General features: G+C 34.7%; 2 protein-coding genes and 1 long non-coding RNA gene across 4 annotated transcripts; 1 reads left to right on the top strand and 2 right to left on the bottom strand.

Annotated features, from left to right (window-relative positions):
• On the top strand, positions 833 to 7,256 carry LOC105168170 (replication factor C subunit 5-like). Its single transcript, XM_020692022.1, has 10 exons — positions 833 to 2,402; positions 2,619 to 2,651; positions 3,260 to 3,428; positions 3,514 to 3,692; positions 3,794 to 3,930; positions 4,061 to 4,165; positions 4,248 to 4,317; positions 4,388 to 4,465; positions 4,568 to 4,676; positions 5,940 to 7,256. Exons 1-10 carry the CDS (start codon positions 1,299 to 1,301, stop codon positions 5,999 to 6,001), a joined length of 2,046 nt encoding a protein of 681 aa, XP_020547681.1. The 5' UTR covers positions 833 to 1,298; the 3' UTR covers positions 6,002 to 7,256.
• LOC105168162 (probable xyloglucan endotransglucosylase/hydrolase protein 30) lies at positions 8,934 to 11,839 on the bottom strand. The gene is made up of 4 exons (XM_011088119.2): positions 11,454 to 11,839; positions 11,024 to 11,124; positions 10,704 to 10,912; positions 8,934 to 9,656 (listed from the first exon to the last, which is right to left on the bottom strand). The coding sequence occupies exons 1-4, from the start codon at positions 11,689 to 11,691 to the stop codon at positions 9,134 to 9,136; spliced, it is 1,071 nt and encodes a 356-aa protein (XP_011086421.1). The 5' UTR covers positions 11,692 to 11,839; the 3' UTR covers positions 8,934 to 9,133.
• Positions 16,512 to 19,099, bottom strand: LOC110011774. Of its 2 annotated transcripts, none has more exons than XR_002286866.1 (3): positions 18,669 to 19,099; positions 17,958 to 18,068; positions 16,512 to 17,826 (listed from the first exon to the last, which is right to left on the bottom strand). It is a non-coding gene; the product is annotated as an uncharacterized LOC110011774 (long non-coding RNA). The 2 variants fall into 2 exon arrangements; XR_002286863.1 differs by having other exon boundaries at positions 18,719 to 19,099.

Here is a 19,540-nt window from a genome sequence, read left to right as displayed (position 1 = left end):
ATATTTCTTGCATATTTCCTTACATGGAACCGCAAATCCCAAGTATTTTCTGTAAATTTTAATTCGAGATAGTATCTATGATTGATTTTTTTTTTTTTTTTTTTTGCCTTAACTAATTGATGTTGCCTAGTTGGCACGTACAATAAACATTTCGAAATTTTCTTCAAAGAGGTATAAATTTCTGTCGCTACAAATGCAAAGTCGAGAATAATGGTGCATGATTAGGACAATTTACCATTCTAATTATACACAAAATTAAATATTTGGATGCGGGGATTAGAAACAAATTAAAAAATGCATAAAATACTTGGTTTTTAATATGTACCCTCCAATGGGATGCGGCAAAAAATTCATATATAGATGATACATTTTGTTGAATATATATATATAGAGATTTTGAGGTTTCATTTTATTTTCTCCACATAAGTATCCTTGAGCACCCCTTCTTTCCTTAACTCTAAACAAGTTGAGAACTAAACACCAACAAAAACAGTGCAAAAAACAAACACTAACGATTGAATAGTGAAGGTATTAAATTGGGGTCCTAGTTCATACTGTTCTAAGGACTAAAATATAGTGCTGTGGAGGCATTCTCTTGTAGCATGATCACCAATGACAGACAGCACCTATGACAACCATTTTGATTATGATATTTGTTTTTGTCAATTTTTGTTGTACGTAACGATGCCGGGCGGGCAATATAAAATCTAATTCAGAAAATTCTGACAAAATTTTTCACGGAATCAAAATTGTCACACACTGTACTGGAAATTGCACCTATAGACATGCATACTATAATTTTGATATGGGATTGTACATCCTTGAAGTAAATTATGTAATTTTTATATACATTAGGTAAATGATGCAAATAGAAACCGAATTCACTCTAAAATTCAAGAAGTCTTATTTTTATATACCATCTGAATTTGCATATTCAGAAGCCACAACACAAGGAAAAGCTAACATCAAAAGCCAACTGAAAAGGGGTCCCTTGTTTTGCAATCTCTTGCTCCTAATCTCACTGCTCCAAAACCACACCATGAAAACAGCTTGCTAAATTACATTGTCTTCATCATTTTGACTTACAAAAGAAAAAAAAAAACAGAGAGAAAGAAAAAAAGAAAGGGCATGCCATCGGGATCGACGATGCAATCTGACGTATTGCCAAGTAACAATGCTGATGATTATAATACTATGCAAAACGAACATTCGTTTCACATGACAAAGCAAAACAATGATAAAAGATTTTCTTCTCCAACTCCGCCAAGAGAAGAAAACTTTTCGGTCTCAACTCTTCAATGCCGAGTCCTGTGATTCCACGTTCAAAGTCCGCTCCCGATATCACCAGCCCGCATTCACCGCTAAATGTACTGTCTTCGAGCAAGTCTGTGCGATCAGCTCGCTCGACTGGCTCATCGATAATTTCCTGGCGAAAGAAACTTGGTGTTTACATCTCAGGGAAGAAAAAGAATTCAAACTTAACTGAAGAGAGGCTTGAGGAGTTCAACAGAAGAAATACATTGATAGAAGCGCGGTACAATACCAGCAGCCCTTATTATAAGGGATTAACAGACTTTTCGCTTGTGATCAATAGAGAGAAACTGTCGGGGTCAAGCCCAGGAAGAGAGAGCCATGCAACAAGCTACATCAGTTCTGGTACCAAGTCCAGTTTTATTGTCATGGTCCAGGAATGGGGTTCATCTTGCTTTACCACCTCGAAAAAGCATGACAAAAATTCTTATTCACCGGTTTCTTGGACCAAAAGCTCCTCTTCGACAAAAAGCTCCCAACATACTCGGTTTATGACTTCATCTTCTTCATCATCATCATCAAAAATCTCAGAAAAGGTAATCAGAACCAAGACAATACAAAATGACTCTGAATTTGAGAGGAGAAAGGTTACTTTCCTCTCCATGAGGACAGAGGATGCTATTATTCCATCAACTATGAAGAAGCCATTGGGGGAGAAAGATTCTAAGCCAGCATCAATGTTGCCGGTACCACCACCAATTGAATCACCACTTATGCTGCCATTACCACCACCAACTGCATCACCACCAGAATCATTACCATACCCACTGCCACATGTAACACTACCCACTGGACAAACATTGCTTACACAACCACCTGCTGCTGGGGGAGGAGTGATACATGAGAACAAGGCGACAACCACAGCAGAAGTTCAAAGAATATACATTTGGGCCGATAACTATAGACCTTTTTGGTTGCAAGATTTTCTTTGCAATAGAAGAACAGCTCTCTGGCTGCAGGCGATCGTGAGGAATTGGCGTGACAAAGGAGAAGAATGTGGTCATTTCATATTTGAAGGAAACCCAGGGGTGGGAAAGAGAACCATGATTGGGGCTTTTCTTAGAGAAGCCTTTGGAGAAGACAAAGTAAAGGTACAGTAAACTCTCGTCTCTAAGTCAAATATCTGAAAGAGAATTATAGATCTTCATAAAACCCTATTTTCCACAAAGAATTTTCATGTCAATATCACAGTCTAGTTGAACTCAAATTGCAGGTAAAGAAACAACCAAACAACTGTACCATATAATAGTATGCTTTCTGTGTTATATGCTTTTAGTTACTTAATCTGCTATATTTTTTATCCTCAGGCAAGAGAAGAATGCAAGAAATTTTACTTGAAGGTAATTCCATCACGGCCTCGAGTTTCTTAGCTATGCATGAGTTTCCTTTTTCTTTCTCTATTTTGGGTCTTACTCTAAATAGTATCAGCTCTAAACTATAAAATGGTCACAAAAAGAGTAATATCTTAAAGCAAATCAAACATATATCAACGTGATCTGCTCTGTCCCGTAGTGGAAGAGTCAAGATAATCACATTTGATAAATATAAAGAGAATGACGAAAAACATATGATTATACAGTTCATATAATAACGACAGATGCAAGTTTTCAAGGGTTAATCAAGTAGAAAAATCATTGCGTTACTGATCTCTAGTACAAGTCCAGTACATAGGAGAGAATAATAAGCTTTGCAAGCAATAAACAGAACAGTATATAATTAATGACTGCAGTATTTAATAGACTGGAACAAACTCACAACATCAGAAAGAGAATGCTGTTCATGACTAGAGATGCACTGCATGAGTTTCTTAGGGTTCAAAGGTGGACCCTATAGCAAAAGAATTCACATACTCATTCACCTGCCTAGTATTGCAATGAGAGAGAAGCAGGACTATGATGATCAGAATTTAGCCTGTTTCTCGAGATTGACCTCACATCATCCATCACAGGGAGAAGCACTGGGTAGTATCCTTGTAAATTTAAAGGTATCACCACAACATGTTGAAGTCAACCTTTCTGAACTTAAAGGTTATGAGAAGCATGTCATTGTTGAACTTATCAAGGAGAAAAATCAGACGTCTGATACAACTTTGGAATGCAATGAAGAGAATTGCAAAGGTATGCACATAATTTTTTAGAGCATTTATTTACTTCCAGGAGATAGACCAATGACATATCATGTTATCAATATTTACCCATGCAGCTATTGTTCTACATGAGGCAGACAAGTTATCTACTGATGCCCTGTCATATATAAAGTGGATGCTTGAGAAGTTTAAAGGCTGTAACAAGGTGTTCTTCTGCTGCAGCGATGCCAAAAAACTCCAGGAGATAAAGCCACTTTGCACATATGTTCAACTCCTTGAACCTTCTATTGAAGAGGTAGCAGTCCAATACTTTTAAAATCTCAGACTCATCATACTCAAACCTTTCACCGGCTTCAAAGTTTTGCTTTGATCTCTACAATTCCCTGGCTTCCGCAGATTCTCCATGTTTTGGCATTCATAGCAACACAAGAAGGAATACAGTTACCTCATGAGTTGGCATATAAAATTGCTAGCAACTCCAAGAATAATTTAAGACAAGCAATTCGCTCATTTGAAGCTACTTGGCACTTCAGGTATGTTTAGTAATGTAAAACATGATTATATATCTATATTGGAAGTCATATTTTTGCTTTTGCCCTTTTCCAAAAGTCTAGTATTTGGCTAATATTCTCCAATTTCCAATACCTTGTACGAGCAATGAAGTGGGTGCAGCACCACTTTAACAGAAGATCAAGATATCAAAACTGGGTGGGAAGATAAAATTGCCAATATTGCTAGAAATGTGCTAGAAGAGCAAAGCCCAAAGCAGTAAGTACCATTGAACATATACCAAATTTTCAGTCAGCTGGAAATTCAAGCCTAACAATAAGAACCCATCTGCTTCTACAAGGCTTTACAATATCCGTGGAGAACTTCAAAATCTTATAGAGCACAATGTAGCTCCGGAGTTCATATTCCAAGTAAGGATAGTCTATTTCACATACACTGTCAAAGATTATAGCCATACTAATTAATCTTGTGTTTATGCAGACTCTAAAAGAAGAACTGAAAAAGATTCTGCCTGACCAGTTGCAGCCACAATTTGACCATCTATACGAAGAATATCAAGTATAAACTTCAATTAATATCAACTTTCTCATTTTCTGGTGTTCATTTAGACCATAATACAAGTCGCATGGCATAAATGGCTAACCATCTTATTGTTTCCAGAAAAATCGTGCCAATAAGAATCACTGTTCCTCCGCACATCAACAAGAGGAGCTTGGTAACAGACAAAATTATCAAAAAAAGAATGTTCAACAGTTCATGAGGATTGAAGGTAAGGCAAGCATGCATTGAATGAATGCTTATAAAAAGAAAATAAAAGGTTGGCACTTCCTCTTGCAACTGAATGATATCACACCTTAATCACCAAGGACAATACTTAGAGAATGAAAAGACATTGATCCTGCACATGAGATTGTTTTCATATTTCAGAAAGATATGAAGTATGAAGTACTTCCTTATGAAATATTGGTCTGGCAAGGTTTCCAAAATAGTTTCAGCAAGGGCAGGAATCCTTGTGTGTTCTCATTGTCAACTAAGATGCCACTTTATAGCTTAACTAGTATAAAAACCATATCTTACAATTGAAAACTAACCTGAACACTTAATATTTCTATCTGGTCTTTTAAGGGCCTCATTAATATCTCAACTTCTTAATCTAGTTACATTAGCCTCTCCAGCAAATAGTTGGTGTAAACAACAAATACATAGTTGTCTAATCTTATGCTTAAAGAGGTATCACCAAATTGTGATTGAAAAAAACCTGAGGAAGGAAACTATAAATTGTAGATGTCGGCAATTTATGAAGAAACATTTAAATTTCTTTTTCATAAATCACACTTACAAGAAACCAAAAAATATTTAGAAACTATTTGTTAAGGATGGCTCTAGAAAGAAACAAAAATGGTGACTGAGAAATTTCAGGTTGTTCAAGGTTAAGTGCCTATTTAAAATATTAAACTATTATTATTCCATGAAAGAAAGGTAATTAGTTATAGAAAGATCGATGCAAGTAAGCAATGAAGATACAGAACAATTCTACAAATAAAATGAGAATTTCAGAACCTTCTTAAGGGTAACAAAAGATGATACAATATACATCCGGTTTAGGATTTTGGCACAGGGGCTTGGTTCCAATCTCACAGAGTGAATAGTACAGACCTAGTGAATTTACTATAGAGTTATCTGCCTTTTAGTTTTTGATTTTTTCATAACTCGTAAGTAAACAGAGAGCAAGGATGTTCATAACTTTTTGCTGCTTGTTATATTTAATAAGGTTCTTGGCCATTCTAGGATGGTTCAGCTTTAGAGGATCTGACATATTTCTTTTCTTCCAAGTCATACAAGTTTGTCATCATGCTATTTAGTCCTTAAGACCACTATCAACAGACTACTAATTTTACGAATTAAAAATATAAGCACCGGTTTATATCCATTAAGTACACTCTTTATTGGTTGAAACATTCTGGTAATGACTATCCAATAATTATGCATCAGAAGATATGGTGTACACTAACTTTCTTTATTCCATCCACAGAGTTTATAGCAAGATTCATGAGTTGGTACAAGGGCTTCACGATAAATAACAAGGACTTTTGACTAGCTCTTATCGTGGGAGGCTACTTGATGGTTGTCCCCAAGACAGTATTACTCAAAGTTACAGACAACACTTTGTTGCCCATTGTTTTGAGTCATAATTCCAGCATAAAATAAGAAAGAATATGAACAATACCTTGGTTTTATATCTTTTAAAACTATATGTATTGCATGAATGCATACTGCATAAAAGTTATGCAGCATTGTCTCCAATTTCATTCAGCAAAATGGTATTTCCTTGAAAGTCTAGAAAATGATACTCAATGTTCTACCTCTCTTTCAAGCCCAAGTTCCATGGAGTAGATTTTACCTCTAATGCTTGACAAGGTACATTGCATTGACTAAATTATAAAACTCATTGATGCTATGCAAAAAAGCTAGAAAAGATCCATTTTATCATTTACAAGTATCTGCTTCGCACCCTGTGAGAGCTTAAAGGGACAATATTTGACCTGAGGAAACAACTGTTAGAAACTTGTTTTAGACAAATTGTGAATGTGAGCAGAAAATACGGAAAGGAAACACAGTTGCAAGAAACAAGATTGACGTGGTTCGGAAAATTAACCTATGTCCACGCTTGCTCAAGAGCGATTTCTATTAGGATTGTTTTTTTGTGAATTACAATAAAAGTTCACGCATCAACTATTTATACTAGGACACCTAAAAGCATTGTACAGTTGGATCTGCAATCACGCTACTTGGACGTAACATTGTCCACACTCCAACATGAAACTACGACACTCTCTCCTATTTAAAATTAAACAGACACTCGGCAGTGCCTTCACTTGGTGCATATATCAGAGAACTTATACCACAACGGACTTTTGACCAAGAACACAAATCCGCAGATAAGCCTCCTTAAATTAGTATGGACATATTTAACATATTGTAATTGGCAAGGATCTCTCTGAAGCTCCTCCAAAATCTTATAAACAAGGGTAGAATCACAAAGAATGTCATAAAATGGAGCTTCCATCCATCAGCAAATTATTGCAAGAAACTTTTGCTAATATAAGCACAAGACTGATAGAATATATCCAACAAACAGAACAGCAACTTATCCTGTACATATAACAACAAGCAATACCATTTCACCTCCACAATATGGCTGATAAAATGGCATTTCAGAAACCAAAAGTGAAAAGAAGAACAGAAAACAAAGTGCTAATTGTACATAAAACCCACTGCACACTTTTCTTTAGCAAGTAAATCGAGTTCCTTACTTCAGAACCACTGCGAATTCAGAGCAAACTCACCACAAACAGACGCAGGCAACAACCACCTTGCAAATTGCACTGCTCTCCTCTCCTCTGACATCCCATCTCTCTCTCCCGCAATAACAACAGCGGTCGTCTGTCGCCTTTCCCATCGCATTCCTATCGACTATCAAGTCTCGCGATCCAGGTCCAGGAAATTCTGCTATTCCACGGCGCCGGAGCTGCAGCATGAGTTTGTAAGAAAATAAAACATTCATAATTGTCAGTTTTAATTTTATAAACTAGCACGCCATCAAAAAGTGCATAAATCATACTTTATATTTTACAATATGTTATAAATAATATATATATATATATATAACATCACATCTTAAAAAAATTAAAAAAAAAATTTAGAGGTATTATTAATATAATAATAAATTAATATGACGGTATCATATTAATTTATATATGATTATAGATTACATGTTATTCATTTTATCCTTAAATTTCAATTAAAAATTAATCAAAGAATTTAAACTGTGAAAATTAATTTACAAAAAGTATTATTTACAATTCCCATTTTTCATCTAACCACTTGGTCTATATACGAGGGACAGACTTGGGTTCCTCCAAGAGGAGGATTTGTGCTCACTATGCATCAACACCAAGGAATGGGCCAAGTATCTTTTCTTTGAGTGCCCGTTCAGCAACTTCGTTTGGTCACGCATCCGACACTGGCTTGGCATTAACCGGACTATGTCAACCCTTCAAAGTGCGGTCAAGTGACTCAAGAAGGAGAAAGCAGGTTCCTCCGTGCAGAACAAAGCGCGACACCTCGCTTTGGCATGCACGGTGTACACACTTTGGAGGCAGCGCAACGAAGTCATCTTCGATGGCTCAACGGCCTGTCCTGAGAGGCTTATTAATTTAGTCAAGGTTACATTGTATAGGGTCCTTTGGACACTTTTCCCACACGGTTTGATTGTTTCTTAATCTTTAGTGTGGGCTTTTGTATCTCTCCGAGTATGCCCGGAGTACAATGTAAATATTTTTGGATGAATTAAACTTATATTTTATCAAAAAAAAAAAAAAAAAGTACATCCAAAAGATCGGCTGTGACCATGGCCCAATAACAGCATCAACTGGACTACTCCATCATGAAAACTAAGCCCAATGATAGCCCAATCCACTAAGCCCTATAATTGATAAAATTTGTGTGTGTTTATGTGGGTAAATTACATCGACACCTCAAATTGCACAAACGCTCACTTATTTTACCAAATTACAAGCAAACTCCTTCATACAATTTACCTCAAAAAGTGTCTGTGTAAATTTTTGTCCTTGAGGAAGGTGTTATAAATTTACAATTACGACTTTGGAGGATGCACTTATAATTTTACTAAATACTAGTTAATTACCAAAAAAAAAATCACTTAATTACGACTACACAATGTGTATTGGCCATTATTTCTATCAATGAGGCAAAAATATTAGCTATAGTAAAAAAAATGTGATAAATGTGTTAGTCATAGTCAAAATTGAGGCAAATATTAATTAATGGGATCAAAATTTTAATTTTTACATCGATGTTGTTTCGTTGGGATAAATAGTAGTGTTTATTTTTCATGATTTTTTTAAACTATAATCATTTATTATATAAAAAAACTTAATTTCTTTTTTATACAGGCGCCTAAAGTGTGGCTCAATTTCCTAGTAAACTGATCAAAGTACATAGATGGATTGCATATTTCCTCAAATATTATTTCCAATACATAAACCATTACACACCACATTTATTTTACATCAAAGAATTTCCACTTCAATCTCTCAATAAATGCAACCTTATTACTACCAAATCCCATAAAACCCTCTTAAAAAAAAAAAAATACCTATCATTTACATAGCAATATGTAGTAGTAGTAGTAGTATATAACTATCACTCTTCCTCTTGGTTTACATAGTCCCTAGCACCCATAACTTGCCCTCTTTTCTTAACCCTTCGACCACGGTGTTTTTCGTCGAACTTCAATCGACCTGTGTCTTTAAATAGTTGTCTCTCCACTGGATCAACGACACATTCTGGCAGCGGCACTGGATATCTTAATGTATCATAACAATAGGAGTAGTACATATATTTTGATCTAAATTTTTTCATGGCCAACTTCTGTTTAGGGGTTATACTAGCAAAATCAGCACTAGCAAGTTGATTGTCTCTTTCAGCACAAACGGTAGCCACCACCTCTTCCAGCGGGTCCATGGGGCATCCGTGGAGGATGAGGTCGGTGAACTCGGCCACGAAAGGGGCGTATTTGTAATTCGCTCTATATTTGCCTCCTGAAGTAGCCCAATCGGAGGCGTCCCAAATGGTGGCGTACAATCCCATAGGCTTCGATGGGAAATCCGCTCCCATTGCATCATTTCGTACTATCTCCCGAATGGGAACATCATCAATGTAAAATCTGTAAATAATAAAATAAATTTAACACCATCAAATTTTTAACCACTACTCTGAAAATAGAATATTGTAAAAGTACATACAATTTATGAAATAAATAAAACATAATATATAGATATATACATACTCGACAATATTAACTTATATATATTAATTAATCTTTATAATACCCATATTTAATTTTCTTTGGGTAGGTTATATATTAATTTGCATGACAAAGCATACGATTAATTAGTTCCATATATATCATAATGACTTATTCCAGCAAATTATGCAAAAGCTTGACAAGGACAACATTACCCTTTTATATATGTTCTTATACATTTATGATGATCATCATTAACAGAAAGACTATTTCTCTTTCTTGTTTATTTTTTTAAATAATTTAATTAGTCCAACCTCCACAAATATTATCCAATCAAACTACAAAGTTCTCTAATTGCATGTGACTCATTCTCAATATTTTCTCATGATCCTTATCCCTGTCCTTTTCTCCCCCACATGTGATACCTTTGAAAACTATGGCTACCATACCCCAAAATCATGCCTATAATTCAAAATTTCGAGATAAAGGCTAATTTTGTGGCTCAAGCAATGCATATATATATATATGTATGCTATATTCAGTGTTTTGTGTATTAAATATATAGATGAATGATACATATTTTTTAATTTTTAAAAATAAAGTATATATCAATCATCCATCGACCAGTGTACGTATTTGCATCAAGTGTAGCATCTGTAAAAATACATGTGTGTATATGTTAATTTGACAGAAAATTTTTAGTCAAATCAGATTAGATCAAACTCAATTAAAGTATGATATATAGTTATCGTATAATTGAATTTTACATAAACATGACAAATATGTAACATTTTCTATGTAATTGCTTCAAAGTTTGGGTAAAGCAGAATTCGGCATGTTTGAGATGGTCAAATTTCAGAGGTAGCCGCAATTGACAATTGCATAATGAAAAGGGCAGCTGCCCAATATTTATGAAAAAACAATTAAAAAGAAAAAACAAAACAGAAGTAGCTAGTAAGGACTTACATTATATTTTTGGTGGTCCAAAGTATGCTGTAAGTGTGGAACTCTTTGGAAGGGTCAAACCACAGGTAATACCTCTCTTCTCTCCCTCTGTTTGTGCTTCCATTCCCATACATGTTTGTCTGAAACCTCCATGCTTTTCCTCTTATGTTCCCCAAGAACTCGAAGTCCAGTTCGTCGTGAGTTTTCCTGAATATGTCACCGTTTGTTGTCTGCAATAAATAAATTAATACATACACACATAAGATGATAATTAATTATGTATGCAAGAATTGATGGTTTTGATCATGAAAAGGGAGTCTGAATTGAATTGCTTCACGCACGTAAAACGCGACGACGATGCCGGCAGTGTAGTCTGATGGCAGCTTGATTTTGGCGCTGAAGAGGCCGTGGTTGTAAAGGTCAGAGGATCTGAAGCCGGAGCCTGCGTCAGTACAAGATTGTTGTAGTAAAAGTTAGAAACAAACATATATACAAACATGTACATGTATGTATATCAGTATGCATAATTGAAAAATCCAATTCTGCTACAAGGGGTTTGGAGCATGCAAGCATGATGATCATCATCATCATCATCATCACCATCATATCTCATGATTCTGATGAAACCCCATTAAAGAAAACTTGATAGAAACTGAAAAAAGAAGCAAGACGTGTACACAAATTAAGGCATACATACATACATCTATGACTCATGCATATATATATATATATATAACAAGTATATGTAGGTATATATATCTGTATACGTACCTGTGTATTGGTTGAGATGAAGCTGAACAGATTGATGATCAGCGGATGGGATGATGTTTGGTTCACCAAACAGAGGGGTGAAGCCTGTGGTGAATGGAATAGTGGAGATGTTGAAAGCTGATGGAGCATGACGAGGAGGAGCTGCAAAGGATGATGATACATGGAGAATTAGAAGAAAGATGATGACCATCAGGATCATCATAGGCGGCTGCAGAGAATGGAATTGGAGCTTTTCCATATTACCAATTCAGTTTGTAGCTACCTCTACTGTACAATATCTCTTTTGTTTTCTGCAGATGTATCATTCTAATTCTATATATATATATATATATGTATATGATGAGAGAGAGAGAGTGTGTGTGTGAGGAGAGAGAGAGAGAGAAGGTAAGATGATGAATTGTTTAATCATGAGTGGACATAAGAAAAAGATAGAAGGGAGGGAGGGGCGTTTATGGAAAATGGAGAAAGATATTATACAAAGACTCCTTCAACAATTATTCACACTCCATTTTCAGATTCTTTATTATTATTTTTTTTATTAAGGCTTTTTTATTACGTAGCTATTCATCTTTAATATTTTTGATCCTGTAACTTACTTATTTTTATATATTTAATTATTTTTCTAACGAATTTAGGTCTAAACATCTCATATTTGATACCCTTCACATTAGAGTAAATATCATACTGTTACCACCAAAATTATTAAAATAGGACTAAGTTTTCACAAAAATAAAATGACCATCGTAAGATATTCAAAATTAAATATGTCCAGAAAAAAAATCAAATTTAATAAAATAGAACCAAAAATATTAACAATTTATAATTACAAGATCCAAATTATAATTTTGGCTTTTAGAGATGCTCAAGAGGATTGATTGCTAAGAATAAAGTTGATACACACACATTTAAATATGTAGAGATGTATAATATTGCTATGGATATCACAAGTCTTGTCCTTATATATGTTTAGTGTATGATTATTAATATTACATAGATTAATTGAGATAATTAAATACCAATAAAGGGCCGAAACTAAATATCATATGTAGAACAAAACAGTGTACTGTGCGGACATGCAGAGCTTTTGTGTTGAGTTTCTTGTATAAGCATCTCATAATTATTAACCACTAAAATTCTCTCTCTCTCTCTCTCTATATATATATATATATATATATATAGTTTCAACAGGACAGAAAGACAAAGACAAGATTATTAAAACCATCGAGTTAACTATATTTGAGATATGTAGTATAATTATTCATGTAGTAATTATTAATTTGTGTTAAATTAAATTTATCATGACGCACGTATGTATAAAAAAATATATTTTCGGCCATGTAATTATAAGTAGTTAGTATTTTTAGTCTTATAATGTATTCTATTTACACATTTAATTATTTTTTTAACGAATTTAGTCATGAACACCTCAAATTCGATTTTTTTTGACAAATTTAATTGTGTGTTAACAATCTTGGTCATAACAACCTAATTATAGTTACATGACAGAAAATGAGATCTATTGCAGTGTGAAGGGGACAAAAATTGTCAACATATAACTAATTTTTTTTATTCAGAATTAAATTCGCATAAATAACTAAATATGTAGATAAAGTAAGCTATCGCACTAAATATATAAAAATACATGCATTTTGCCCAAATACGAGAGGCATACTGGCTAAAAGTTGAACATTTATTATTAAATAAAAATAGTTAATTAGCCATATATATATAGTATAGGCTTTAAATGTCACTAATTAATGGATTGTCTAAAAAGTCAAGCAAGGAGAAAGGGAAAAGCAATTAATTAATTAATTAATTAGTGATCCAAAAATGACTTGATTAAACCAGCAATTAATTAGTAGTTGAAAGAAAAGAAAAAAGAAAACTTTGATTTCTCCACCTAATAATTATATACAATTACAAAATGGCCCCCTGAAATTGGACTGGTGGGTTTGGTCATCTAAACCTATATTTCTATGTAAACTTGTTCAAATTCAGACTATATGGTGGCTCTGACTTTCTTTAATCATCCTATGAGAACCAAGCTGTCCACGTGGCTACATCTTGTTGCCCCTTGCAACTTGTTTGATTTTAAGGTTTTTGTCAAAATTTTGGGGAAAAAAAGAAAAACCCTCTTCTGAGATTGACCAGAAATTGGTGATGATGATAAGAACAACCAGCTCTGAAATTATTATATGTTTTTGTGTAGATTTTTAATTGAAATAAGGTATGAATTAATATTGAAAATAATATTTGGATGGGCTTCTCCGGAGACAGTTGTCATGCAAAATTGCATGAGTTGCCATAATACTGATGTTTTGTATTTATTCTACACGCAAATACATATGAATTATATATATGTGTGTGTGTATTTTAGTTGGTGTGATGACACAAATCATCACTTGCACAAAAATGACAGCTGAACTTTGGAACCCTATTTATGGCCTCACTTCATTTGCTATTATCTTGGCAAGTAGCATTACAAGATAGAGGATTTCATGCCCCCTTGGTGCAAACATAGAGGTTCAACCCTCGTATATTTACACTACCAATTGTGTGATTTTTGGCTGAGGGTTGTTGCCCTCTTGGTGCATGTATAGATGTTGAATGCTGGTATAGTTACAGTACCAAGTGTGTAATTTTGTTTCTACTCCCTATTCAATTATCTTCTTGTGACCAACGAGGGACAAAAATTACTGAAATGCCCTTGGTTGCCCATATAGGAAATATGGCCTTTTTGGAGTGTTTGGAGTGTTTGGACATTGAACAAGGAAAGAGGCGGGGGCAGGACAGCTCTTGATGGTCTGTAAATGCAATTAATACCCTTAATTGTAAGTAGAACAATTTGTCCAGTAATGTGTTGTTGTCAGTTTGATGAAAATTAGGAATGTAATAAAAGTGGTTACACCAACTTAGCCTTAACATAACACAGATATTAGGAGGGATATGAAATAAATCAATGGTGCAATGATTCAGTTCTTTATTTAGTTGATTTAATCATTAAGTAAAGATTAATAAACCCAAGAAAAGATGGCCTCAAAATAATTAATCAAAAGCATCACATCATAATAATCTCCGGATAACTAATTTAATAATAACAATAATAAGGGATAATTATATTTACACCCCATCATTTATAGTCTATTTACGCAAATCACCCATACCTTTTGCGTAATGACACAAACCACTCTCAGCAGCGCCGAAACTCATATGTAGTTTGTGTAATGTTATTGACATTTTTAGAGTATATGTGTAATATTTTAAAAAATAGGGATGGTATGTATAAATAGACTATAAATCACAGGTTTTGATATAACTATTCCTAATAATAATAATAATTAATATTTGATAATATTTGGTGGGATTTAAATACTCTGAAAATTCATAGTTCCCTTTGTTGTAGGGTTTGGCTGGAAATATATATGGGCCAGCCGTGTTTGAAGAATCTGATAGTTGGCCGGTCGCTTTCTCCGCCGTTTTCAGATTATATTTATTTTTCTGAAAAATTGGAATATATCAACATTTGGGGCCTACTGGGAACGAATAACAAAATGGCACCTTATGTGTCATTCTTTGATTAGGCTGTTTTATCCACAAAAAATGGGGGGGAAATATAAAATAAGAGAAAAAGGTGGGCATAAAAAAGCAAAAATAAGGAATTTTGTTGCTTCAAGGCACAGAGATGCTGTGTTAATACACACACCTTTTTAATTTTATTTTTCTGATAAATGATGCTTAGCTTCTTCATACTGTTCTCAAGGTGTCAAGTTTGTTTGACTTGGGATCATAAGATTTTATGATTTCACACTTTTATTTTGTAAAAGTAAAAAGAAATTTTATAATCGATAAAAAAAAATTGCATCAAACGCTCACTTGCACTTAAAGTTATCGTCAATATTGTCTATGCCATGATTGAACTTAGGTATAGTTACACAAAATTAGAGTTTTAGGACAACGAAGTCTTTTTTTTTTTCCTAACTTCATGAATGTAATTTAGAAATTTGAACAAAATTATAATTTATATTAATTGGCTGTTTTAGTTTAGGCTTCGAAGTTACAAAAGAAAGAAATAGTTTTTCTTGGATAGGAGGATTTCATGTTACTCGTTTAATTAGTAATTCACATAGGATGTGAACTGTTAGATCAGAATATGATGATGACGTAAAATAAAACAATTATCATCGCGTATAATTTCATAATTTAAATTGTTATCTATATAAATAAAAAAGAGAAAATAAAAATTGTACTCTGCCCATATACTACGTGCATGAATATGGGGCCTTGGAGTTGGGGAGATAAGAATGTGTGCACCCACATGTCTGGTTGACTAGAACCTAAGACCAATACAGCCTACCCCAAGTCCCAACCGGACATAAACAATGTCAGCATACTTTGTTTTGAAGCCAGGGCTTATCACAAAACCAACATATTTAACAAGGGTTTTTCATATTTTAACAACTTGGGGACTGTTCAAGTGGTCTTTTATCTTTTGGATATAGACAAGGACCCAAACTATTTTGATAGAAATGTGACCAACTAGACAACTTGGAGAATGTGGGACTTGTTATTTTCTCTGTCCGATATGAGAATCATGTTGATGGGTAATTTATAAGTATTCCTACAAACGACCTACAGTCCTGGAGATATATTTTGACCCGAGGCTATAATCATAGTCGAAGCTACCCAAACTTTGTATTATCAAGAAAAAGGTGGGGCTTGCTAAATAATGTTATACCAAGTGTTCTTGATATAAATCATATATACACGTATATATAGTCACTAAGAAATGACAAGTGAGAGATGTAAACATTTGACTTGATTAGTTAAAGGACAGGGCTAGCAAATGTTTGTGAAATACTAAAATTAATGTAAAGGAATGATGAGTGAGGTGAATGATTGATTGTGTAGGAGTCAGCCCTACATTGTTGTCCAGAAAATAATATCCCAACTCAACAGCAGAGCATAATTCCACTGGGCTCCAGCCTCCAAACCTGGATAAACAGAAAAGAAATAGAGGGCAAGATTGAATGATGAGGCAATGAATCGAGCGGGCCAGGAAACACAAATAGAGGGCAAGATTGCTTGAATATTAAGTTTTAGTCAAAAAAACTTTTGAACTGATAATACCTCCAGGATTAATCGAGCGGGCCAGGAAACACAAATCAGGGAGAACTATAATGCAAGCCAAGAATATCAAAAGCAGATACATAATAAAAATCACTATCCGATACATTTATCTAAAGAGCGGAAAAAGTTAATCAGGAACTAGTTTCCAAGTTGTCGCCTGGACATATAGAAAACGAAAGATCATTCTGAAAAACTGTAACAGAGAGAGAACCATACTCCAAGAAGCTCAGCAAATATCAAAGTGAAACAGGCAAGAAAGGCAATCGACAGGTGGCTCATTCTCCAGTTTTTCAAATCTCACGGCCTTCCTATGGAAGGAAACTGGGAGCAGAAAAGTGCAAAGTCACAAATGGCTCATTGACCGGTATAAGTGAGTAATATCTCAGTATTTATTCAACTACTACTCAACTTAGCACTATAAGGCTCCGCAGAACAGAGGACGCATCACTTAGCTAAGTATGTAGCTTGGCATAATGTAGTGAAGACTAAAAAACCACCTATATTTACAACCAACCAACTGATCTCACATACACAAAGATATTCACAACAACATGGTCTCTCTTTTGCCCACAAAGTCAATTACTCCTGCATCCGAAGTAAAACTTTAGCTGCAATTCCATCACATAAAATAAATTGTTGCACAATTGGCCGGTCCCTGTCCATCAAAGATGGCAGCACCATTGTGCAATTGTTTTAGCTCTGGAAAACCCACTGCATTGCCTGGAGAATCTGAAGAGAAGAGCGCTTTAATGAACTCTCAAATAGCAGAATATTCATCACCGCTGTTAACTGCCCTTCTGGAATTATGTTGTGGGCATCCTCGGATCATCATGTAGAATAGAGTTCAAACTTGATATGCAGTTTCGACTGCAATATCTTCATTATCTGATCCTCAGAACATTCATGTCTGGCATTTGTTTTCCAGGAATGTTGAATACCTGCAGGCTGAAAATCAGCTACACCATCTCCAAGATGATGTCAATGTTATAAAACCAAGTAAAGATTCCATCAATCTCATGAGGGCCCTGCTACAGCCTACAAGCCTGATGATGAGATATCCATCAAATAAAGAAGCTCACCAACATAGATACAGCCACACTAGGATCTTCATTCTCAGATCTAGCACTAGCAGTAGCAAATTGCGGAACACTGAAATACCAAGTTATATCTCAATCATTGTCTGTCTCACAATATCGTGTTCACTTTAGAGTGGCAAGCTAAATATTCTCTCCACTTCAAGTGATAACTGCAGTACTCAAATAAAATTTAGCGCCTATCAATGAAACATGAAAAATGCCCCGGAAAACAAGAAACATACATAAAACAACATAACATCGCCAAATATGAAAAAGAATACTCAGTAGTTAACAGACTCACACATCTCATTGCTCAACGGTCTCAAACTCTTCAAGACAATCTCGAACTAATGCTTTCTCTTGTTTAAACATGTCATGATATTGTTCGACCATATGCTTACTGGTCCTGCGACTACAAGGCAAACAATGATGATTAGAAAAATGTATCATGAGCCACTAAAAACCATCATTTTTCATTCAAAAAGATACAAATGATTTTTGGCATTTGCTAAAACAGGCACTAAAAGTAAAGAGCTAAGTGCAACTTAAAAAGGTACCAGTTTTACTGGGTATCTCCTCTAGGGCTACACAGTTAGCATTTCCTCATCCAGTTTGTGTCTAGTTACTAGTAAATTTCCACAGAAACAGTCTCTTCGTATCATTATGTTTCAATTGCTTTTATCTTCGTTTTGTGCAGTAACAATATATCCAAGATGTCAGCCCTATGAAGTTAAGTGCTACACATGTATAGTCCTATTCTTCTGTTCATCAAGATGAAATGGAAAACTAAAATAATAATGATCAGAAACTAGTTTTCTGAACAACAGAGAGACAGCCCCGCTTGGGAATTCTGCAGATTAATAGATATCTATTCGACAAACAAACAATTACAGAAACATTCTTGATATGTAAACTCTTCTTTCTTCAAAGTATCTTTTTTCAGTCCTCTACAGAAGCTACCATATTCAATCACAATGAATAATGGAGACGGGGAATTTCAGTCAATTGCTACCTAATTGTGGTCTAGTTAGAAACAAATCACCCGCACCGTCGAGAACGGACCTGACTCAAGAACCGCGATTTATGAACGGCGGCGTGAATCTCCTCGGAAATGAAGCACTCAAATCGCCGCCTTAGACCAGGGTGCAAGAAGACGATGGCTTCCTGGCGGAGGCAATTTGAGATTCTCATCATTGGGTGGTTTGTCGGCGCTGTAATTGTGTTCCGCCATTTCGCCGGAAATGTGGGGGTACAGCCGAGTGCCGCCGATGGTTACCGGGTCGGATATCACGCCCAATCCGGCCCAGTTAGATGTTACTTACCCAGCCCGAGATTGAAAAAGTGGCTGGGTACCATGAGCCCACATCAGGATAACATATGGATTACAATCAAGCCCAAAACAGGTTGGATTGTAATTAGGCTACGCCATGTTATGTCCCCACGTCCAAGGCCCATATTGTCTTATTTTAGGACATTTTGGTAAAAGACCTAAACAGTCATTATTTCTAATCCATCTAAATAAATAATTTTTACAAAAAAATAAAGAATAAAAATATTCGATCCGAACAAATTCATATTTATCTATCATTTTTTTATCACATCCGAATCAATAAAAGGTAATTCACAATTAGATTTTATACTCGTCCACCTTATAAAAACATTAATATTTAAAAGTAATGTCAACATTCGTTACTGAAATATAAATTGGGACCACTTTTACATTTTTTTTTTCATAATTAATTTTTATAAATTACAATGAGTTGAGACCATATCAGAATCCTTATATCAGAGAACAAACGATATAATTACAGAACCAACAAACAAAAATGAGATGAAAAATGTTAACATTAGTGGAGAAATAAGACAGTGGCTATTGTTTCATTT

This window comes from Sesamum indicum, linkage group LG1 (assembly GCF_000512975.1).
Source record: "Sesamum indicum cultivar Zhongzhi No. 13 linkage group LG1, S_indicum_v1.0, whole genome shotgun sequence".
NCBI classification, from domain to species: domain Eukaryota; kingdom Viridiplantae; phylum Streptophyta; class Magnoliopsida; order Lamiales; family Pedaliaceae; genus Sesamum; species Sesamum indicum.
This window is presented reverse-complemented; position numbering and strand designations above follow the sequence as displayed.